The sequence below is a fragment of the Liolophura sinensis genome, chromosome 11 (genome assembly GCF_032854445.1).
Source record: "Liolophura sinensis isolate JHLJ2023 chromosome 11, CUHK_Ljap_v2, whole genome shotgun sequence".
Taxonomy (NCBI): Eukaryota; Metazoa; Mollusca; class Polyplacophora; order Chitonida; family Chitonidae; genus Liolophura; species Liolophura sinensis.
Window position 1 is genome coordinate 3,692,567 of NC_088305.1, and position 25,823 is coordinate 3,718,389.

The 25,823-nt window shown below is 41.0% G+C and overlaps 1 protein-coding gene across 1 annotated transcript in view; it reads right to left on the reverse strand.

Annotated features, from left to right (window-relative positions):
• LOC135477525 (receptor-type tyrosine-protein phosphatase N2-like) overlaps positions 1-25,823 on the reverse strand; it is a 186,994-nt gene that overhangs the window by 16,477 nt on the left and 144,694 nt on the right. The window contains exons 13-17 of the mRNA XM_064757665.1: positions 25,420-25,550; positions 23,248-23,302; positions 17,528-17,675; positions 11,921-11,994; positions 6,825-6,902 (exon numbers count right to left, since the gene is read on the reverse strand). Of these exons, the coding sequence (XP_064613735.1) occupies positions 6,825-6,902; positions 11,921-11,994; positions 17,528-17,675; positions 23,248-23,302; positions 25,420-25,550 (486 nt within the window). The remainder of the gene's footprint in view (positions 1-6,824; positions 6,903-11,920; positions 11,995-17,527; positions 17,676-23,247; positions 23,303-25,419; positions 25,551-25,823) is intronic.

The window sequence follows — 25,823 nt, forward strand, 5'->3', positions numbered from 1 at the left end:
CCTACATTTAAATCTATTTCCATGGTCAGCACTATCCAGATTCCTTTAAAGGTTAGGTGATCCTTGGAGCTGTCCTTCATTTAAATCTATTTCCATGGTCAGCACTATCCAGATTCCCTAAAGGTTTGGTGATCCATGGAGCTGTCCTACATTTAAATCTATTTCCATGGTCAGCACTATCCAGATTCCCCTAAAGGTTAGGTGATCCACAGAGCTGTCCTACATTTAAATCTATTTCCATGCTCAGCACTATCCAGATTCCCCTAAATGTTAGGTGGTCCATGGAACTGTCCTACATTTAAATCTATTTCCATGGTCAGCACTATCCAGATTCCCCTAAAGGTTTGGTGATCCATGGAGCTGTCCTACATTTAAATCTATTTCCATGGTCAGCACTATCCAGATTCCCCTAAAGGTTAGGTGATCCACGGAGCCGTCCTACATTTAAATCTATTTCCATGGTCACCACTATCCAGATTCCCCTAAAGGTTTGGTGATCCATGGAGCTGTCCTATATTTAAATCTATTTCGTCAGCACTATCCAGATTCCCCTAAATGTTATGTGGTCCATGGAGCTGTCCTACATTTAAATCTATTTCCATGGTCAGCACTATCCAGATTCCCCTAAAGGTTTGGTGATCCATGGAGCTGTCCTACATTTAAATCTATTTCCTTGGTCAGCACTATCCAGATTCCCTGTCTCCCACTACCCTACTTCTCTTGCCAGATGGGATAATTGTGAGACCAGCACTACTGGTTGTGTTGTATGAATGTATGTAGCTTCACTTTTCAAACTACACTATGCTTTATCTAGTTTTATATATACTGACGTTATTTTTTGATTGAACTACATGTTTCCTGTATACTGTTTTCTCAGTGAAGGCCTTGAGGAAGAACAGTTTCATTGTAAATTGACCAAGCCACCTTCAATAAATAAAGATATTATAATCCCCTAAAGGTCTGGTAGTTCGTGGTTAGTCCTGTGTTTAAATCTATTTCCATGGTCAGCACTATTTAAATTTCCCTTTGAAAAGGCCTGATACGTGGTTTGTGGAAAGCTCTGTAGTTAAACCTGCTTGCATGGTCATTACTTTTCAAAGATAATTTTGAGTGCTTCTTGGCATGGACTGCAATGTATTAAAACTGGCCTCCAGAGTCAGTACTATTCAGATTAAACTATTAAAAAAAGGTATTGTGGTTCACAGGCCATCCATAAACATACAATCTACCCTGCTTGCACAACAAGCATTAATTACTCAAAGCTTAATCTCGAAATTTGGTGGTTCACAGAAATTAAGCCATACAATTAATCTGGTTGCATGGTCTGCACTGTTCAAAGGTTTGGTGGTTTGTGGGAAGGCCTGCCTGCATGTATGCTTTGTCTGCACTGTTCAAAGGTTTGGTGGTTTGTGGGAAGGCCTGCCTGCATGTATGCTTTGTCTGCACTGTTCAAAGGTTTGGTGGTTTGTGGGAAGGCCTGCCTGCATGTAGGCTTTGTCTACACTGTGCAAAGGTTTGGTGGGTTTTCGGGAAGGCCTGCCTGCATGTATGCTTTGTCTGCACTGTTCAAAGGTTTGGTGGTTTTTGGGAAGGCCTGCCTGCATGTAGGCTTTGTCTGCACTGTCCACAGATTCAAAGGTTTGGCGTTGTGGGAACCGTGCCTGCATGTATGCTTTGTCTGCACTATTCAAAGATTCCCCTTAAGGAATTGTGGGAACGAAGGTCTGCAGGGAAAACCTGCCTGCATGTGACCTCAAGTATTGATCTCTCAAGCGACCTTGATGTCAGCCCTTTAGTTTCACCCCTTTCTGCTTGCAGAATTTGCAATTACACAAGTTAATTGACAACAACAAATTGGGCTTACAAAGGCTGCTTCAACAGCTAAAGTGTTTCTGAGGGGTGAAGAAAAAAAAACGTAATTACGTGTCCAAAACTGTTTGACGGAGGAAGTGATGTAGGGGGTTTCAGGGGGCTTGCCAATGTTAACATGACACTCTGGCCACCGTCTCTTAGAAAACGCAGACATGGCTGCCATATATCTGCCGCCACTGTCTCTTAAAGAACGCAGACAGGCTATGACCACCATCTCTTAGAGAACGCAGACATGGCTGCCACATAACTATGACCACTGTCTCCTAGAGAACGCAGACATGACTACCATATAACAGTGGTCACTGTCTCTTAGGGAAAGCAAATGTATGGCTACCATATAACCATGGCAACCATATTCGAGAACGTAGACATGGCTGCCATATAACTGTGGCCACCATCTCTTAAAAAATGCAGACATTTCTGCCACATAACTGTTCATTCTCCCACCTGTTGGCTATGCGCATGTCTCCTTACATGGCTGCACTTGGTGCAGAATAAACAAAAAGACAAGGCAACAGTGCTGGTGTTCAAGAAGAGATTTGTGGCTGAAATTTTAATGAAATTTCCTGTGACAGCCATAAAATATTCAGCAAGTCACTACAATCATGTTTACATGAATGTTGAGATCTAACCAAAAGAAGAATATAAATTGTGAACTCTAGTTGTAGCATCCATATTCCCTTATATGCTGATATGCTGTGTTAGTACAAAGTGATGTTGTGGTAAGGCTGGGCTGGGGTTGTGCGTCACAGGGTCATTCATCAATTACTGCAGGTGTAAAATCGTAACGTCCAAACCTGATTCTCGGGCTATAAAGTATAGGTCAGCGCTTTTATATCAATCAACACAAAAGAATAAGCCATGAAAAACCACTGTCGGATTGCCTGTATGTACATATCTCCACCGGGTATAAGATCAACAAATCACGGACAACAGCACCGCGATGATTTGCCTCATTACACTTTAATGATACTGACGGCTAGATCTGAGCCTAATCAGCACAGGCTTCGACCTGTATGGACGACCCATGGACAAATGACATGACACTGCTATCAGAGGATTAATACCTCCCATATAAATATCATCCAGTCATTTATGATGCATGAATACAAATACATGTCGTCTGGAGTTCACCGTGCGTGGAAAAAGTCCCTTAGGATGAGGAAAGGGGGAGGTGAGGGGGGCGCTTTTATCCCACACGAGTTTATAAGATGTTCAAGCAAGGGAAATAAACCTTGTCTGACAATGTGGTGTATCTGATATTGGTTGCTGTGCATTAGCATTAAAATGGTCCACATGTAGAATGCCTCATTGCTCCTGTTCTGTTGCCTTTTCCCTTCAAATCTATGAGAGTTACCCAACAATAACATGCACATGATGTCAATTTGCCACAATTCATGATTATTATATCCCCTTTTGAGGAAAAAAAAACTAAATAAAAGGTAAAAAAATTGACATGTTTTTTTACATATGAATCCTTTCTAGGACTGTTTGTTTTTCGCACCGGCCCCTACACACCAAGAAAAAAAACAATAAAGAAAAAATACCCTACATTACTGTTGATAATATAACATTTCATAGATGTATATGGAAAATGGCCCACAATTTCAATCCAAAAAGCCCATTTTTAGAGGCACAAAATGTCACTTTGGGGAGTTAAACTTACCTTTGTGAAGTATGATACATTCTACGTGTAAAGAAACCTCAAGCATATTCACGTAGATCAATACAACTCTCAGAAACATGGAAAATGTGCAAGTTTATAGAAATGGGCAAAATTCATGCTATCCACACAGGTGACAAATTCTTAATCAGATCTATTTCGTTAATTGCCCTTGATACTTTGTGCAGGCCCAACATATGATGAAGTCATTAATATATGCAAATAACATGCAGTCTGTCTGAAGTCATAAATTGCCCTGAACTGTCGGCTCAAAGTGATGTAAGAAAAATGCAGCGCGATCAGGTATGAATTGTGTGCTGGCAAGGAACATGACAGTTGGCTAGCCCTCATGATGTTGTAGAATGTCGGGTCTTGTAAAACAGAGCTGGATATATGAAAAATGTCTGCTACATGGACAAATACTGTATAATGGGCCTTTTCTTGATGACTACGTTCCTTTTCAAATCTCACAAACACTGTATGCTGTGTCTGATGTGCCAGCCTGTATCTCAATTCATAGTGTGACAATCATCTGTTAAATCAGCTAAACCAAAGGATTCATTCGCAGCTTGGAACTGTATCCATATAATATTAACTGATTGCGAATCATCTCCACAGCAAACAAGCGAGGCCTTTACTGGGAGCCGCAGGTGTACGATTTGTGCAATGGCAGGTATTGACTAAATACGGCCTGACAGATTTCTCCCAGTTTGACGTATCAGCGCTCGCCCTCGGTATAGGATACAAGGCCATATTAGACTTCACTGTGCTCAACCTGTGGCTGCACTGGGCTACTCACATACATTTTGTACAGCAAATGACGGTCATTTAAGCTGGACTATTATGTCTGAAGTTGTAGTAGGTCTTAGAATGATCCTCCATAAATGGTTGCAATTTAATCTCAAGCTCAGCAAACAGCGAGCACCTTCTACACTGGCCGTGAGATTTTATGGGTGGAATTACACAAGCTCAATTCATTGATGTGGTGTCAACCCCTGACCAATGAAGTTGCAGACGAATATTTCTGGTTTGACTGCAACTTCAGCTAAGGTTACCAGGTTTGTCAGCTCCAGAAAAATCCACTGAGTGCCTTATATTAGATAGAGTTTTTTTTTCTTCTGCTCAAGCTGTGCAGTCAGATCTAAATCAAAGGCGGTAGAATTATGGACTGATGAAAGAACAAAAAAAAAAAAAACAAAAAGAAAAACGCTGTCAAAGGGAAAGAATTTTTTCAGTTATCAAAGAACATCTTGGCGACTCCTTAGGAGACGGATCACCCGAAACATGCACGCACAGGAGCGGCTGCATGCGTCTCAAACAAATCATGCCACGTCTAGTTCGGCCCTATACAGAATCCAGCATGGTCCTACCACACTGAGAGCTCCACATCAAAGAATTAAGCCAGCAAGATTTTTTTTCCTTTTTTTTTTTTTTTTTGATGTAACAAATTGCTATCTTGCGAACAGCATTGAGTTCTGATGCTAAGGCACCAGCAGGTCCCCGCTCTCAGGGTTGTCCTCAGGATTAAAAATTGATGAAGATGACGGCGAGTTGATGGCTTGTCGGACGGAGGGCTCTACCTACTCTCCTTCGGCCCCGATCAAAGACCTCTCTAAGTGGTAGCGAAGAGAGCGGGATAGATGTCTGCCACAGCTGCGCTCTCGCGCATTACTCTGATGAACTTTAACAGCGAAGTCTGTCGGACAGCCGTAAATGGGCCTGCTGAGCCAATTCTGGGTACGTATAGCAATCAGTCTGCTTCCCGTCAACACAGGAAAAAAAAAAGGTGGTACCGGCCACCATCCAATCCCAAACAACGCCTACGAAGGAAAAAACGGACATCTAAAAGGTAGCCCCTTCTTTTTAGTTTTTTTTTTACTATTTTTGACATCTAAATTTTCACTGTTTTTTTGTTGTTGTTTTTTTTTGTCTTTTTTTTAGTGGTAATAAAGATATTTATTTCAGGACATGAATGATTTAAATGGCATGGAACTGTTCAATTCTCTATAGAAGTTAAGGTCAATGGTTCTCTTACATAATACATGAAGCGACATCAGCGTTTGCCCTTTGTAAATCACCTTGTCACCAACATGCGGATATATGGTGGACCTACCTTCCACCATAAGGAGGCCCAGCTTTAAGAACTAAGCTTCCAGGTTTAATAGGGTGTTCTTCATACATTTCTATGGGTTGCGTGTTCCCACAACAAAACTAGGCCGTAATGTCAGTGTGACGACATCAAGTCTGCACGGGGAATGTGCTCATCCGGCTCGCATAGTAACAGACAGAATTCCACAGGTTCCGCAAAGACGAGCTCCCTTGTCCGTCAGTCACATCCGCGCGACGTCCCTCTGTAATTTATCCTGATATATGGGCCCCCTTCAGCGATGACCTAACTCCCTGGCTTAGCTCAGCGGTTCAATTTAATGCCTGGAACATCATGGAGCATCTCGAGAGCTGGCTTTAATGTCTTGTTCCCCTCCAGTCCACTGATAGCTGATTGCCGCGGCATTACAACCCACCAGAATCAGCGCTGGGTGAAATATGGCTGCGGCATTTTTCTCCTGACGGCGTGTGGTACTTAACAGGGCTCCGTTCTTAATCTGCGTGGACATCGGGCTCCGTTCTTAATCTTTGTGGACATTGTGGGCTGGTGGCAATTCTCAGGTTAATGTGAGCCAGAGTGGCAGAATGGCTCGGTCGTCGGACTGCAGCCCCTGTCCAACAGACGCTTACCCCTGACAGCCACCACAAAGAGGTTGCCCAGTCAGCTATTACCTTTATTTATCATCCTACGACAGAGGAAATTAAATCCTGGACAGTCAATAAACTTAGCCAGTGACAGCTCACTCAGCTAAGACACACGACTGATGTGCCTGCCTCTTGTTCATAACCTTTTGTCCGCTAATTTCGACCACAAAAACTTTGCTGACATGGCCGAGTAAATAATTCCTCATTGTTTCCTACAGATTCATTGGCTAGACAAATACTCTATAAATTTTCCTATTCCACAACTCTGGCCATCCAGGATTGTTTCCCTTTGTATAGCTCTTTTAAGTGAGGATGTAGAAATGGTGCCTAGGTATTATGAAGATGTGAATGTGTATGCTCAACTCCTCTTTATGGGTAGACACTACACCAGTAAGTACCCCTTACCATCCTTCAATCAGTTAATACCTGTACAATACTGTGAATACAAACAATTTCATACTCAGGTCTTCATTTTTGAAATAATGAAGCGAATAATAGGAATTACAAGAAATGGAGTGTGAGTTCACCAGTTTCTTACCTGCCAAAAATCAGCCACTGTGTGGGGTAAGGGTCCCTGGGTAGAAATGTACGCGGGATTTCGGGGGTCATGGTCAGTCTGAAATTAACATAGCATAATCAAATATAAATACAACTATTTGTATAAAATAAGAAACTGACAAAGTAAAACAAGCCCACCTATAGCTTTCCAGTACATTTGTATAAGTACTTGCAAACAGGAGAAATTTTTTACAATTAATGGTTAATTCATCTAATCATTCTGCTGTAAACACTTGCAAACAGAGAGTATAAATTCACAGTGATAACTGCACAGATAGTACAAGGCATGAAATTGCACACTACATCATACACGCACTCTACATGTGGCTATAAGCGCATACGCCAACACATTTTGTTCTTCATTAATATTTAAAGAAATGTCTTTCTTTTCAATAAACAACAAATTTGATAAAAATGAGGAATTCCTCCAAAAGAAAGAAAGATGAACATCTCTTTCAATTTGCTTTCATTTTACAACAGAGTCCTACACAATCACAATACCTGATCAGCATAGTGATTATGGACAGGTACAGTACATTGCTTACACCTCTAACAGTGCATGTGACCTAGTACAATATATAGTGTGTTTAAATCTTGCACAGTCCTGACAGGTATAAGATATGTGACATGCTCACATGGCTATATTGACATATTTCCTAATTTAAAAGAAAAACGACACGGAATAATTAATCTCAAGCTAAATATCAAGCTTAGATCTTCACCAACCCTTTCGTATCCTCTTTCTAATTTGCCTGGTAATTTCAAGGTCTATCCCCACGCAGTCAAATTTCAACTGCGGCCATTTTATGATTCCCACAAAATTTGCTGAGGACAGAGTACAGTGTACTTTACAGTCATATAAAGTGTTAATCATTCTAGAACTTCAGAAATATTTTTAGAACTGTTGTGAATGAGTTTCAAATATAACGAACCAGCAGTGGGTTTGTCACTCTGCAGAATGCAGCAGGGAGTGGAACTGGAAACCCTATAAAGCTAGCTCTAAAGCTACAGTCTTTCCACCACAACTCCTAATGGCCATCCCTACTCCCATATCCCAACATCACAACTCCTAATGGCCATCCCTACTCCCATATCCCAACATCACAACTCCTAATGGCCATCCCTACCCTCATATCCCAACATCACAACTCCTAATGGGCCATCCCTACCCCCATATCCCAGCATCACAACTCCTAATGGCCATCCCTACCCTCATATCCCAACATCACAACTCCTAATGGCCATCCCTACCCTCATATCCCAACATCACAACTCCTAATGGCCATCCCTACCCCCATATCCCATCATCACAACTCCTAACGGCCATCCCTACCCTCATATCCCAACATCACAACTCCTAATGGCCATCCCTACTCCCATATCCCAACATCACAACTCCTAATGGCCATCCCTACTCCCATATCCCATCATCACAACTCTTTATGGCCATCCCTACCCTCATATCCCAACATCACAACTCCTAATGGCCATCCCTACCCTCATATCCCAACATCACAACTCCTAATGGCCATCCCTACCCCCATATCCCAGCATCACAACTCCTAATGGTCATCCCTACCCTCATATCCCAGCATCACAACTCCTAATGGCCATCCCTACCCTCATATCCCAACATCACAACTCCTAATGGCCATCCCTACTCGCATATCCCATCATCACAACTCCTAATGGCCATCCCTACCCCCATTTCCCATCATCACAACTCCTAATGGCCATCCCTACCCTCATATCCCAACATCACAACTCCTAATGGCCATCCCTACCGTCATATCCTAGCATCACAACTCCTAATGGCCATCCCTACCCTCATATCCCAACATCACAACTCCTAATGGCCATCCCTACCCTCATATCCCAGCATCACAACTCCTAATGGCCATTCCTACCCTCATATCCCAACATCACAACTCCTAATGGCCATCCCTACCCTCATATCCCAACATCACAACTCCTAATGGCCATTCCTACCCTCATATCCCAACATCACAACTCCTAATGGCCATCCCTACCCTCATATCCCAACATCACAACTCCTAATGGCCATCCCTACCCTCATATCCCAGCATCACAACTCCTAATGGCCATCCCTACCCTCATATCCCAGCATCACAACTCCTAATGGCCATCCCTACCCTCATATCCCAGCATCACAACTCCTAATGGCCATCCCTACCCTCATATCCCAGCATCACAACTCCTACTGGCCATCCCTACCCCCATTTCCCATCATCACAACTCCTAATGGCCATCCCTACCCTCATATCCCAGCATCACAACTCCTAACCCCATTTCCCATCATCACAACTCCTAATGGCCATCCCTACCCTCATATCCCAGCATCACAACTCCTAATGACCATCCCTACCGTCATATCCTAGCATCACAACTCCTAATGGCCATTGCTACCCTCATATCCCAGCATCACAACTCCTAATGGCCATCCCTACCCTCATATCCCAACATCACAACTCCTAATGGCCATCCCTACCCTCATATCCCAGCATCACAACTCCTAATGGCCATCCCTACCCTCATATCCCAGCATCACAACTCCTAATGGCCATTGCTACCCTCATATCCCAGCATCACAACTCCTAATGGCCATTCCTATTTATCTTCCACAATGGGATTAGAATTAATCCACCCATATTAATTTGATGTCAATATTCAATCAGCAATGCCTACACTATGGGCTAAGGCACTCTATCTCAACTGGCATCCCAGGAGCATGCCTGTGGCAAGCCAGTGGAACGGAAATGGATGGCTTTCACAATTTCATGGTTGACTAGTCACCACTGAGAGAGAGGCTAGGACAGACTGTCCACTAGGCAGAACGGATGACTGCTGAAGTATGTAGCATGCCAGAAATATCTGTCAATTGTGTGCTTGTGGGCAGCTTATGTCAAGCTGGTGGCATATGCTGAGTTACTAGGCTGAAGTATGTAGAATGCCAGAAACCTCTCAATTGTGTGCTTATGGGCAGCTTATGCCAAGCTGGTGGCATATGTTGAGTTGTGGACACAGTATGCAGAATGCCAGAAACCTGTCAATTGTGTGCTTGTGGGCAGCTTATGCCAAGCTGGTGGCATATGCTGAGTTACTAGGCTGAAGTATGTAGAATGCCAGAAACCTCTCAATTGTGTGCTTGTGGGTAGACTATGCCCAGCTGGTGGCATATGTTGAGTTGTGGACACAGTATGCAGAATGCCAGAAACCTGTCAATTGTGTGCTTGTGGGCAGCTTATGCCAAGCTGGTGGCATATGCTGAGTTACTAGGCTGAAGTATGTAGAATGCCAGAAACCTCTCAATTGTGTGCTTGTGGGCAGCTTATGCCAAGCTGGTGGCATATGCTGAGTTACTAGGGTAAGTTATGTAGAATGCCAGAAACCTGTCAAATGTGTGTTTGATGCCAATGATAGTTTTCAGCCTGCCAGGTTTATACCACTATACTGTTTCTGATATTTACTTACATAAATTTTAAATTTAAGACGTGCTCATACATGTGTGTTGAAGAAAACGGGATTTTCCTGGTCCAATCTGGAAGGTAATAAATCCATTTCCTTGTTCTGTTCATGATCAACTGACCCCCAGAAATTGACGAGTCTTACTGTTTTAGTGTGGATTTAACAGCCAACATCTTTATGCAAGCATCTTGCAGAACCTAGAAGTCAAATATGTATGATACACAGGCATGCAGTATTGATCGGCACCCTCAATCTCCTATCTCATACCTTCTGAGCAAGCGGCTAAGCCACACCTGCACCTCCAACAATATATTACAGGTGTCATATCTGCACTAACAGCTAATGTTTCCTCCCACCCTAGCCGCCCTGGATCATCCTGATAGTGACACCCAGGGGGATTGACCCAACAACCATAGAATACATTACTCAGGCTGTTGAAACCATTATGGCACCTCATGAATATAAGTGCCATCAAAGGACGTCCATCATCAAGGCTTACTGGCAGGGGTTATATATTACTGCCAGTCAATTATACTTGCCAATTTTCTCTACTGGTGTATGAACTGAACACCCTGAAATTATTTCATTCTTAAAGTTTGTTGTGTTTTTTTTATGCTGTACTGAAAAATACTTCCTGCATGGAATTTTCACCTTTATGAAAATAATAAGGGCAGATAAAGCCTGGTGGATCTTGTACAATCTTCCGTATACCATCCCAAGGGCAAACCACAGGCAAAGTGCTAGTGGTGCACAAACCAGCTTGTCACTAATTAGGGCATATAGAGCTTGGCTGGGATTGTGTGCATTTACACTGATGTCACAGAAAAATGGTATCAATTCATTATATAGTGGCCCTTAAATCAAAACAATATCTCTGTAAACTGGCTCTGAAAAGCTTAAAAACCTAGATGAGGCCCGCCACAAAGGGGTCTAAGAGCTGCTATAGCAAATACTCAAACAATGAAACTTCATTGTGCTCCACAAACAAACACGTTCCCCCCCAAGACACCATAATAAATACGACTGCACAAAATGTCAGGTTGTGTGTTAATCAACAAACGGTTCACTTTAATTCTTTGTTAGCATTAAGCATTAATGTTGTGTTGTGTGTCACAGTATTTAACCTGCATCCCATATTGCTTACCAATACATCGACTAAACCTTATGTCCCGTATCGGTAAAAAGACAGGTTTTATGATGTTTGGCTGATTATTCTGAATCTACGTGAATGCTATCCCACTAACTGATAACGATCCACTGACAGCTACAAGTATATGACCAGTATTTATGGTTATGGCTTAACATTTTGCACAAAAAAGGTATATTTAGGAGCAAATAAATGTCATACAATACTACTTTAAGCGCCGAAACTTATATCTTCCCAGAACAAGACCCTCCTGTACATGATACATGCATACCTCACAAACAAACCTAAAATCAATGTTTTAAGTTCAACACAACTCTAGAATCAGGCAAAATGTGTAACCATAAAAGTCGTGAGTGAAAGGTTAGGTCTGTTTCCATCACCAAATCTCCACATGGACTGAGCGTAATGAAAAAGGCCTGGTACTCTTGTCTCTTTGTACTTACAATGGTGCTGGCATTGATGTAGTCTGAGCCAGACACATTGGAGGCATCCGCGAGCACAACACGAGAATGGTCATCTGAGAAACAGAAAGAGCAAAGAGACACTCATTAATCACGCAGACTGAAAATCTCTCCACATCTGACTTTTCTCAGTTATGAGCATGAAGAAGACCAGATTCCACACTTACTCACAAACACACACACACACACACAAACACACACACACACAAACACACACATACACACACACAAACACACACACACACGCAAACACACAAACACACACACAAACACACAAACACACGCAAACACACACACACACACACAAACACACACACACAAACACACACACACACACAAACACACACACACACAAACACACACACATACACACAAACACACACACACACAAACACACACACACACAAACACACACACACACACACACAAACACACACACACACACACAAACACACACACACAAACACACACACACACACACACAAACACACACACACACACACAAACACACACACACACACACACACAAACACACACACACACACACAAACACACACACCAACACGCAAACACACAAACACACACACAAACACACAAACACATACACACACACAAACACACACAAACACACACACACAAACACACACACACACAAACACACACACACACACACAAACACACACACACAAACACACACACACACACACAAACACACACACACACACACACACAAACGCACACGCAAACACACACACACACACAAACACACACACACACATACATATATAAAGGTAACAATCTCAATGCAAAGTAACGTGAAATATTATACCCTGATTATTATACCATACTCGACTGAGTATATATGTACATACTTCATGCGGAGAACAAACTCTACTCCGATTCTGATCCAACCTGCAACTAAATACGCATGTACCGTGTAGAGTAGAGTAAACATGTAGAGTTTACACGATGGCTTTAAAAAGTGTATCCGATGATACCTTGTGTCCAGTTGTGATTCTTTGTAACTGGACACAGCTGGGGGTCATGCCTGTGACAAGACCAGTAAACACGGTCACATGTCACTGAACATGCCAACTGTTAGCCCTGTTAGAATCGCTACACAGCTAGCCATGGCGAACATGTGTCTTCTCTAAAGTAAATAAATACTCATATGCATTTTAGTAGCTAATTTACAAATATAAATACGACACTTCAATGCTCTGAGTTACCGCAATTAAGTTCAGTTTTACACGTTTGCCCTTGTTTCAGTAACAAAATTCATTTTCCCACAATCTGCTTTTATTAGAACTTGTGATCACACCTTACCAGCTAACATTTGCATTCATTATGTGGAAATTTGGGGGGAAGAGGTGCCAAACTACATGTACAAGCTAGCAAGTATTCAGAAATAATTGGCTGAGCTCTACTGATATCATCGCCAATCCCAACCTTTCACAAAATTCTGGGTATAGTTTTTGCTGTGATTGACGGGTCTTTGTTTAGGCGACCCGTCAATCACAACAGAGACCCGATCCGATCACCTGATGTGCTGGCAATTGTTTTTAATTCTACTCGCTGTAAATGGGCTCTGTGTGTTGCGTAAACCACTGAAATACATGATTACATGGCTTTAGTGAAATGGTTTAGTAAGAAAATCAAAAGTGCGCTCACGAAAATCACTGTACATGCATTTCACTGGGCACATGGCTGTATGTAAATTAATGGACCTCCATCTGCTAGTCTAGATTTGGTGGGATATTTCACGTTCAAAGGGGCGAGTCAATGAGAATGACCAATCTAATTGGTCAGTGTTCAAATCGGTAAGCTATCAGTTAACTGTAGACATTTATGCACATGCAACTCTGAGCTCTCAGTCCAGTGTATGGCAATCAGATGTCACAACAGTGCAAGAATGAGATTAGAACACGTGGTAAATCTAGTTTTGGAATCTTTACCAAGATGTGTTTTCTGTGTTGAGCTGAAGGTATCCAATTTGATAAGTCAGGAAAATAAAATTCTTCTGAAATGTGAGGAGAGTTTTGATGTAATGAACTAACACGTGCATGGAATGTGGCCAACCCCACAGGAATTAAATGAGGGCTTGACGACTGATACTTACCAGTCAGACCTGTATCACTGAAAGACCTTTGTATATCCATTTGTTAAATATATCTCCGGAGCTGTGAATGGACAATACCATCTCCCGGATAATGCTACCATTGGGCAACCTCCACATAACCTAAACAATTAAGTATTCACCCATTTAATTGAGGCCTGCATGTGTAGCCAGCAAATTTAGCCTGTCAACCTGAGAAGTAATATGTCAAGTAGCCTGTTTAGCGTGGATGTGTTTGGAATATACAGATTGGTTGCAACTATCCTTTGATACTTTATTCTCTTTAATTCATGACTAAAAACAAAGGTGCGACTGGACGGGAAATCTTTAAGCCTCAATTTCAAGTATCATAGCTGATCCTCAGACGACGACGCGGAGTAGCAATCTAAGTCTTCATGAAGTTTATGGGGGGGGGGGGGGGGGGGGGGTGATAATATCCCATGTCGCCCCCAACTCAGACTGTGTGGAAGTAACTGACGGGGAAATTTTAGATCATTTTCCACAAATTATTTCACTGGTAAAAAAAAAAAAAAAAGAAATTTTTTTCAACGACCCATCAACCCAACCTTGAGAACAATGGTTTGTTATGTATAATAAACGAACATTTTAATGAGGGTCTAGATGGGATGGACTAGTGGGTGTATAATCACCCTTCTCTCAGTCCATGCCTGGGCAGTTTACCCCATGTGGTGAGGGCCAGCAGCCAGACCATCACTGGGGATTACTACACAGCTAAGGGCTGATCTCTCTCCACTGTCATCTCCTCCGGCAACTCAAATCGGCTAATCTTTACCGCCAGAAATTTCCGGCTAAACTCTGCATGATTTACAGTACATGAATACACATATATATAGTGCCAATTTGAAAGAAACAAATTCTACCACCAATGTATCCATAATTATGAACATTAAAAGGCCTTTTCATAAATCACTTTAAAAAGCATACATCATGTACTTTAAATCTGCCATAATGATCCCCTTTTTTCAAGGTGATCTCATCATTCAAGTAAATATACATTCATATCCCGGTATGATAAAACGAAACCAATTTTTTAGCCTCCATTATCAGACAGATTTATAAAAAAATCTACACAAACTGGCAAATAATGCGTCTCAAAAGACGTTTAAAAAAAAAAAAAGAAAATGAAAAATGGAATTCAAATTTTATTTATGACCCAAGTTCAATTTTTGATAGAGTTTATCCAAGGAGAAAATTAAACATTGATATATTTTCAGGAAGGAAGGATGTGTTGAAAGCTCTCTCCGCTGTACAGACACTTTTCGTCTGTGTAAAAATCACATCGCTGTCAAAGATAACAATCGTGGTTGAATACACTGAAGAATCTTTCGATAGCAATTTTGACAGGATGAAGGCAGAGATAGCCGGGTATGCAAGGGAATCAGGACATGTGAAGACCACAAGGCATTTCCTCTACCCAAACACTGGGAGGACCAACAGCTGGCTACAGATTAAAAATCAAAACATAATCTTTTATGTGCTGACAGCCCGAAGGCACTCAGACATCATTGCTTTTCGATTCCATCACCCTCGTGACGGGTGGAAATGACATTCCCTTAACAGGTTCAGACATCCCACATCTGCCTGATGGGGAGAGGAGCTTAGCGAACATGGAACGAAATCACAGCTTCCATTACACGGCTATTTGGGGATGGCCAACATTAACTCGTGCAATTTTTCCACACCTTCCGCGCCTACAGCAAAATCCATCACCCTCAAGGTTTTAGATCTGGCCAGAAGGTGTTACAAATCACAGAAACGTGCAACGACTAAGAAAATACCCATCATGCATTGTTTCTTAGGGAATTGGATCGCACATGCAACCTGGGATGTGAATATAATTATGACCTGAGGAAGGCAGCAATTTGGTTGCCTCAAATCAAAGATCACTGTATGTTTTTATACAAAATTCCAACATCGGAGTCTTGCAAATCTTCAATCCTGAAGAACAGATAGTGCTGATGAGACAAAAAATATTTTATTTATATAAACCAGACACAGCTTCTTCTATTTGCACACATCAGTGAAAATGCTGCATAACTTCTTTAACGCATTCAAGAGTCTTTATATTAGCCCAAGATGGTTTTACTTTGTAAATTACAGTTTTATTATCTGTATAAATCTGTGTCCTTTCTTGTTATCAGTCTTGTAATGTGGGATTTATGCCTGTAGGAATCTGAATTCATGCAAATAAATAAATGCTTCTTGCTCTTCTTGAAAGTCAAATTTGGTTAATTCTAAAAGAACTAATTCGAACAAGGCAGGCAGGTCTAGAGGTTTTTAGTATGCAGACTGGCGAGTCTAAATTGACCATGTATTAAGCAGATGGGAGATCCTGAAGACTGCATGTACTGATGGCAAGGCCCTGAATAGCGGCCAGATTTTCATTTGTATTCTGGACAGTTGCAAGTTTTCCCACTGGGCCGCCAAGCATTGCCGCTTCACAGCAGACATGAATTTCTTAAAATCTCATCAGTCTTTGCGGATGGAGGTTGTCTGAAGTATAGCATTGCTATAGAAAGGTTCAATCCGGCTGACGGCTAGCACACATGAACTGCCAAGCCCCGTACATAACACTGTACCATGTTGCTGCCGTTTTCTCATGACCATCGTGAACGAGTCGCGTTGTCGGGGGCGGTCAGAGAGAACACAGACAATTGAGTCATGTCCGTTCTCCGGTAAGCCCATAAAATCCACCTAATCCCCTTCCTATGCCATTTAGACTTGAACAATTCCAACCAATAAACACCAGGGAATGAGTTGAGCCTGGGCTTTGGTCGCAGACATTAGATACCAGGGGGCCAGCGCTTATGTTGACCTGGGTCCTGGGATCCAAACACAGTTGGGTATACAGCAATTGTCTTCAGAGCACAAAAGAACTAGAGAAACTGTCTTCACCACTGACACAAAATGCTTGTGTACACAACAGAATCAATGACACAGAGCTATACTTGTATTAATATTAAACCAGCTTAAACAACCAATAACCACGTCAAGAAAACAGCCACACGTAACACAACATGTGAGGCTGCTATTCTCAGGTTTTTGTTCACACTGATACAGGTATCCTAGCAGAAGAATGAGGCTGAAAAGCTGTTAATGATATAGGGATGCACACCTTAATCAATTTGAAATCACTTACGATATAACCTTGATGTCTCGAAACGCATTCATGGTTGCAGAACATTCCAGATCAAAATTTCCGATTAACTCAGACAAAATTGCACGAATGTATAAGTAACCCCCTGGTAATCGACACATACCCTGAAGTTATTAAATGTAATTCCTTTACAATATTTAGTCTTCCTTGTATCTTTACTCATGGAATTTTTCCTCCTCACCATTATTTAGTCTTATCTTTCCAAGAAATCTATACATACTCTCAAAGTGCTATATGGTAATAAATCTCTAAAGCAATAGCATAACATTTTCGTAACAAAAGCCTGCATACTTACAGGGGAGATTGTCCGCATAACGGTTCTTCCTAGTGTTAGAGGGGTCACTCGCCACAATGGTGGAGCAGGGGTCAGCCTCATATGCCCCCAGGGCTTCCCACTCCTGGTCTAATCGCCCTTTGTTCTTAAGATGGTCCTCCATGTAAGACTGCATGAAAAAAATTTGAATTATTTACTTATCACCATACATTTTACATTGAACATAACAATGCATAGATAAGGAAATTAAGAAACCTGTGTTAGAAAATTCGGGACAACCGCATGAATGTGTGCTTTATTTAAACATATTCCTGCAGTGTAGTTCACAGCTAAAGGGGAACCACACAACTGTCACACGTTGTCCTACATGTAGAGATGTAAAAATCGGTGAGAAGGATCAAATATCTGAAAATTTCTAAAAACAACCGCTTCTGTAACGATTTATCAGAAGCTTTAGGAATGGTGGTTTCTTATCTTTCTCATCTCTGAATCCAATGAATGTCAAATTACTGAGCACAATTCCATCAAATAATCTGTCATAAAATGGCTACCAGTATAACTTCTCTCAGACGTGGGCTAAGGCATGAAGGCTTAAATTGCACCCATGCATGTAGCATTATTCAATATTTAATACAACACTTGCATTATTAGCCTATCACAAAAAAAAGACCAAAAAAAAAAAACAGGCCACATTTTCAAGAGCCTGCATATTGCATGTTTACTCAATGTTACTGGTAGTACACAGAGTAAAAGCAAATGTGACCTTTCAGTCATACTGCATGCCGTCGATGATTATTTACAGGCAAATCTCCTAGCTGTTAATGGCGCAATCGACATGTAGCACTGGCCGCCATGCATGCTCAACTAACATCTTAGCTCAGCAAACATTTCACTACAAGGTCTACACACCGAGCATTAAAGCCCTAGCCTGTGGAAAATGATGGAACATTAGACGTTGAACAGGTAGGGTTTGCTTTTTTACACTCTCCGCCCTTAACGGATCACAGACTCAAATGGGCACACTGCTATGACATCGTCCTGCGCCCAGATCTTTGCAGATGTTGTGAGAGTTTTTTGTCTCCTCAGAGTATGAATCAATAGTGAAAATACCGACAGCACGAACACGTAGCCCAGTTTCAATTAAGGAAAGCTTTTCTCCTTGGCATGTGGTTTGCAAGAACATGGCAAAAGCCTGAGGAGTGTTTTGTCAAGGAAAAAGTCAATGAAAATGGCACAAGCAGTCGAGGTAGAGAGAGAGAGAGAAAAAAAAATCCCTAAGCTGACAATCCAGTGAATTTTTCATTACTAGCATGCCAATGGTGGAGCCAATATTATAAATTACACAAGGAAGTAGCTAGTGTTCTCACCTTAGATCTGGATCTCCAAGCGAGAGAGGGGAGGGGAAGCAGAGAGAAGGGGGATGTGGGGTGGCTTCATTAAAAGAGACTTAAATATGACTATGACAGCTGATGGCAGTGAATTCCTCCTTAATGGACCAGCGGCACAAAAACAACCTTGTCAAGAAAATAAACCTTGGACAGATGAACAATAAAATCACGCACTTCTGAACAGCTCAGCTTTTTTCCTCCCTGCCTGCCACTCATGGCAGAAAATCTTTTCTCGCATGCGGCCACCATATTGAATTCGCCGACCTTTACCATGGCTGGTGTCAAGTTGGGAAGAAAAGCGAGGGTGTGATCACATAATGAAAACAGCTATCTCAATCAATGCACGATTAACTCCTCTAGCTTGCGCACTGATTTCTTTCTCCATGCCGATAGCTTCTTCCATCATACAGACTAATACAAATAATGCCCCAGTCAGATACGATTCAGGTCGACTATCTGTACAACCATCAAACTCTCGGGCAGCTCCAGGCAAAGGTTAACGACAGTCTAATTGCTGCTTTAGAAACGCCTGCTATTTTCGATGATGTGTTGTAGAATTGTCACCATATGCTTGTGGTCATGTTACAAACTGCCTACAGCATACTGCACCTCAACCTTAATGAATTTCTGAAGGCTACTGAACATGCCCTAATTTAGAACGCAAACACGGTGGCGTTGGCTTCGAATTTCATACAAAATTTGAAAAACTAAAAAGCATTACGTTTATCAAAAAAAAGTACAATAAAATTTGACTCCTTTGATGTCTACATAGGCTTTTGATTTTGAATATTAATTTCACTGTCAAATTTGTTTGGAAATCCATAACCTTAATTCCCCCCCAATTAACCTGCTTCCTGTTTCCAAAGCAACCAGTTATTAACTCCCAAACAGTGAAAGTCATAATTATACATGAATGCAACATGGCTGCAGAATATACATTAATTACAGCAGGCTATTTATGAGATGAGAAATAGTGTACATGTCCAGCAAAATAATCTAAGAGAGAAGTTTTAAATGAATGGTTCAAAATGTCTGAGCCAGTGACAACATTCATGTAAAAGTGTGTGTAAATGCTTGCGGCCTCCACGGACACATTCAGCTTCTGATCGGGCTTTACAAGTGAGAGCTAGTATATTCTATGCTCAAAGGCTTAGTTAATAAAGACACATATCCAAGCCATTATCTCTAGCATTATTGGTTCCTTAATTGTTCCGGATAATACCGGAAATGGTCCATTTCACTGATGAATTCCTAGTTCTGATAATTTCAGCTGTTAATGACTGAAGCATATTCGTGCGAAAAATTTCACTGAGGTTGGAACATTAATCTTAACCCAGACTTTAAAACATGAAATCATCTATGGGCCAAATAAAAACGGTGTAAAATTTAACCACAGCTAGGGGTTCAAGAAATACCAAATGAGTAGAGAGCAGGGAAAAAGATTTGGAAATCCTGATCTTGAAAAATATGTCCTATGACGTGTAGAAAAATGGAACTCCTATAAAACGTAGTCACTTGGGACCAGCTATCCTATTTGTCTGTGCACGAGAATCACAAACGAAAAAAGAAAATCGAAATACCATAGAGCATTAGAGAGCATGTGTGTGTGTGTGTGTGTGAGGTATAAAGAGAAATGAGGTCTGCTGGAAATTACGGGCCAGCTTTGTCTTCTGGTAGGAAGCTCTGCAGATCACAGGCTAGTGCATAATGGATGAGCTGAGGAGCGATGAACTGTCCCCTGACATGTAGCAACTGTCCAGACCTGTCGGATTTCTCCTGAAATATTCATCATGCGAAAAAGCAGCTTAGTTCGCACCAGTCATAAGTGAGATTTATCAACTCTCGGTCCTGCTTATTGCTGGGCAGTGACAAACACCATTCCAATCAACTGTTAGACTATGCTGGACACCATTAAAACAGCCCAATCAGGATTACAAGGCCAGCACCTGTCCATCAACTCGGTCATTGAATCAGAGCAAAAATCCGCCATTGTAATATAACCGCTATTAGTGTTTTAACGGAAAGCTCTTTTTGCCTTATAAACCATGCAGGACATATTTTAGGGTTGATGGTAATGGCATGTGCTTTAGATTTTATTTTAAATGTCAGATCAGGATCTGAACCCACAGTGTTAAGTTCATTAGGAAGTCATTTGGGTTAATCACTCTATGATTAATTCTACTCACACTTTGCTACAGTAATAAAAACCAAGTGACAAACTAATTTACAAGTTTGATATATATATATATATATATATATACACACGGATGAACAGTCAAATTTGCCATGTCCTTTTGCCTTTTATAAAATGATATATACTTCAATATAATTTTGGTTTTTTTACTGTGAACTCACAAATATCTACACTCAACTTTTAGGATACCTGTAGCATTTGGGTTTAAGGTTTTGAAAAATGCTTCATATATTCCCATTTTTTTTTTTTTTTGAAATTTGTGCTTCTTACAATTGAGTGATTATTTTCACTCAATTTGATCAGGGTTGGATTTATGGGTTGAGATGGGAAACAAGGCAGATTATAGGGAATAAAACCAACTGACCTCCTAACCAATGTTACACATGATATTTATTTGCTAACACAAAATATGTATAGAGGATATGACGTAGTGAAGGTTGAATACCCTAAATACTTTCTGAGAGAGATGTGGAAATGATAATCAATAAACCACAAAATTATTGTTTAACAAGTTTAAGCAATTTTTTTTAGCTCTATGCCTTCAGGCTTTTGTATAGCATGACATTGTATGTGACATTTTGTATGAAATTGTCTCGTCTTGATGCTACATGGCCCTAAGGAATGTTAAAGTTGACTAAACTTGTATCTTGACATATGTCAACCCACTGAGCTCTGTTTCAAACATCATAAATTTCCCCATTTCGACGTTTTATGGCGTCTAGGCGTGTAATACATCAAAATGTAAATGTAATACCAAAAGTGATATCTAAATGAGTAAAATATCACCTTTATCAGTGAAGGAAAACCTGACAATTCACATTTATCTAAATAAAAAAAAAAAAATTTTGTTTGTCACTCCTGTTGTTTTGTCACTAGAGTCAGTCATGCAGAATCATGACATTGTCCCTTTTCTAGCAGGGCGTAGTGTAGCTTAGTCAAAACATGAACATCACTGTTATATGAATATGTATTCATGTTCCTGGATTACTCAGTTTTGACTGGGTCAGAAATAAGTGGAAGGTGCTATATCCCTTTTACCATTTCATATCATCACCCTCATGAAGTATCAGCTGCAGATTCTGATTGGACAAGATATAAAAACTGGACAGATATATTAAGGGCAACAGCTGGCTTCTCCGCCAGTTGCCATGGCAACAAAGACACTCCAGCAGATAAGGTCCCTGAATGGTTTTAATAATGGGAAAAAATCTCAAAGAAGTAAACCAACTGATGACAGGCACTCCATAAAACAACCCTGGCTCTTCAAGCTGGTTCTAAAAACATAATGGAGGCAGTTGTTTCCCTCAGCCAGTAGTGCAACGACAACAAGCGGTTGTCAGCGATGTTGTAGTTGAACATACACATCACCATATGGTCACTAGTGTGTGAGCCCTTCAGAGTGAGGGGTATTTCAATGTGATCCCCGTTGTACCAGCTAGCAAGAGGGTTTCCGCTTATTAAACATGTTGTCATGGACGCTAGTGATACACATGCCTGTTGTAACAAATGCACAGCTGTGGGGACACCTAATAATCATACTTTGATCCCATGACAGTTTGACAGCATCAGGCCATTTTGGCCAGTTAGAGAATGCTTGATCGCAGTGTTTTGATTACAGGGATATGTTCTATTTTTTCATCCAATATGACAAAAGTTCCCAAGAACCAGTTCTTAAGAAACATATCTCTTAATCCAACTAGTACAATCATTGAATAATTGCAATTACCTGTTGCATACCTATAATGTTGGTGTCAATTACATCAACTCAGCTGTACAATTAACAACAAAGGAGTATCATGACATTTGATAATGTTTGAAAATTTACATTTAGACTGTCTGAATTGTATGAAACTGACTGTCAAAAGATCTGAACATTCAGGCCTGATTTGTTCAACAGCAATGGTATATGACTGATAAACTACATTTACAGTGAGATTATGTACTGTAAAATAACTTTTGTCCACTTTAATGCTGTTGCAGCTAAGACAAATTCTTGATAAATATGGCGTTAAATACCAATGAGTGAATGAATGAATGCTTGCGGTTTAACGTCGTAAAATTTTTCAGTCATACAAAGAGGGCTCATAAGGTGTATGTACATATACTGTGTCAAGTAAATAAATTTTAGAGCATAAAATATTATTGGATCATATACTTACCAGTACAATGTGTCCCGTTGAGATGTCCATGTTGGATGTAACCGGCTCTTCGCTCCTGCGGGCCAAAGGGAGATAAATCACTTCAGTTTTACAGAATGGATAAACATTATGACACAAGTAAGCGTAGTCCTTAACATGGACAAACAGTTCACTGCAGGAGTCCATGGATGCTTTTCTTGCCTCATCATGTTCAATTTGGCTATTTGTTATCGGCTCGCCGTTTTCTTCTATTGTACTATTGCCATTCTGAGTTGAAAAATGGAGGTCAAAAAGATTTGGGGCCGATAAAGTCCTCATGCGGGCAAACCCTCCTCTCACAAAACTCTTCAGGGCTTCCGAATCCATAATATTACATCACTCGCCGACGGATTTTCGCAGAAATAAACTCGGAAGTCTTCTTCAGTAAACACAAACCTGAGTGAGTCGTTCCCCCCAGTTATCACCTAAGACTACAGGCGGTAGACAAAACGCAGGTAAATGTTGAGGCCTTTTGGTCACAGACTAATGTGGCTCTGTCACAAACAGACTTGTCAGATCAGCGTATTCTCTATAGCGCCAGCGTCGTTGTATTAATCTGAACACTCAGTTATCCCACAAAGCCCTGCATGTCCCACACAGTCCCTTCAGGGTACAAGCAATAACACAACTGTTTCCCCGCAAGCAGACTCTTTGTTCATGCAATGACAGATTTCAGTTTGCGATATTGTGTCGATCTCACAGCCCTCATTTACATACAAGCAATTATGTCATCCTTCCTACAGCCATTCACCAATCTTGCAATCTAGGAGCTCTACAGTATTTTTTTTTTCATCAGCTCGGTGACTAGCTGCTAAGCATATTTCATTGACTGGTACAATTTTCTCCATCCTAACCCACACACTGCCAGCAATTACACAGAGCACATAGGTGTATGTACTAACCAACCAAATGTGACACACCATGACTTCAACGTCAACTGCAGAGATATCAATACTGCTTGTGACAGCACCACTCAATTACCACTGAACAGTTTATTCCCTTTCCCATTTTTCTGCTATGTGCAATATAACTCAGACATTCCAGAACACATACACTTTGTGTCAATGACATAAAAAAAAAACCCACACAAATGGGGACAATCTTTTCATGAGAACCCACCCACAGAGAGCCTCACACTATCCTTAGCCAGAATAAATGCAAGCATGAAAGCTGTTGCCACCAAATGTCAATGGCTGCATACCTAAATTCTTGATCACTGCACACACACCATGTGCCTGGCACACTTTAGATTCATGTATTTATTATACAACTCACTGGCTTCACGTTTTACACAAAACCATTACTTAATATGAAAAAACAACTAGCAATGACACAAATATCCCAAGCTGGGAGCGCCAGAAAGAAGATTAGGACAGCCCGTGCATAAGTGCATTACCGCAACAACCGAATATCCCAGGCTGTTCCAATCTCAACTCTGTTTTGACAGCTGGCACTGGAATTTAGATATTTGTCTTTCACTGTTTTCTTTGCTTTCATTTTAATATGTTTATGGGCACTTCCATCCTTGATTCGTTTTCATGCCTCTTCACTTTAAACCTGCCATTCTCGTCTTTTAACAAACAAGTTTAGATAGGCCCTAGCTATTCCTGGTCTATTTTGTGTAAAACTAACCAATACTTTAATTAGGTCTTGCTGTGTTTAAAAAAGGAACAATAATAAACCTTAAATCTTGCATTCGAATTTACACTAATTTATAAATACATGTATTCTAAGACAGGTGCTGATTAATGTGTCCTTACATAAAAACAAGCAGCAGATGCAAGCAAATACGAAGTTTTATATCATTATTATTAATAGCATAATAATGTCACTACTTTAAAATAAATGTAACCCTGGAGCCCCTCACTAATGCAGTCACTGTGAGTTCAAGCCCAGCTCATGCTGGCTTCCTCTCTGGCCATACATGGGAAGGTCTTCCGGCAGCCTGTGGAGGGTCATGGGTTTCTTCCTACCCAAATGCTGGCCCCCATGGTATAAGCGAAATATTCTTGAGTACGGCGTAAAACACCAATCAAATAAATATCTGGAGTTTCAGCACCAAAGTAATAGGTAATGACCTTTATCCGTACCTAAAAATGCATTTTGCCGTGTAAATTTTAGGGTAATTAATACACTAATTACACATTTGCTTACCAGGATGAGGTACTGCTGCGACTTGAAGGACTGCGCACCTGCGACTCGGTGACGCTGCCGATGCGACCAGCTGCGTGAAGAGGCTCAGGTTTCTCGGAGGTCTTGCTCTGCATGCGCTGACGACACAAGTCCTGAAAGCAGAAATGATAACAACACTTGTACCTTAATAACACAAATTTACAGAACGGCATGTATTGCATGGACAATCTGCAATGAAAGCCTCACCGAGAAATACATGCTGTTGAATAAACAACTGATTACAAATTACAAGCGATTATTTTTTCAGGGGAAATGCTGAACGTTAGCGATCTTGATTTTCATAAATCTTTGCAACAGAAATATCCATGTACATGTAAGTCAGAACATGGATGAATTATTTCACACTGTACAAATCTCAGTACTGA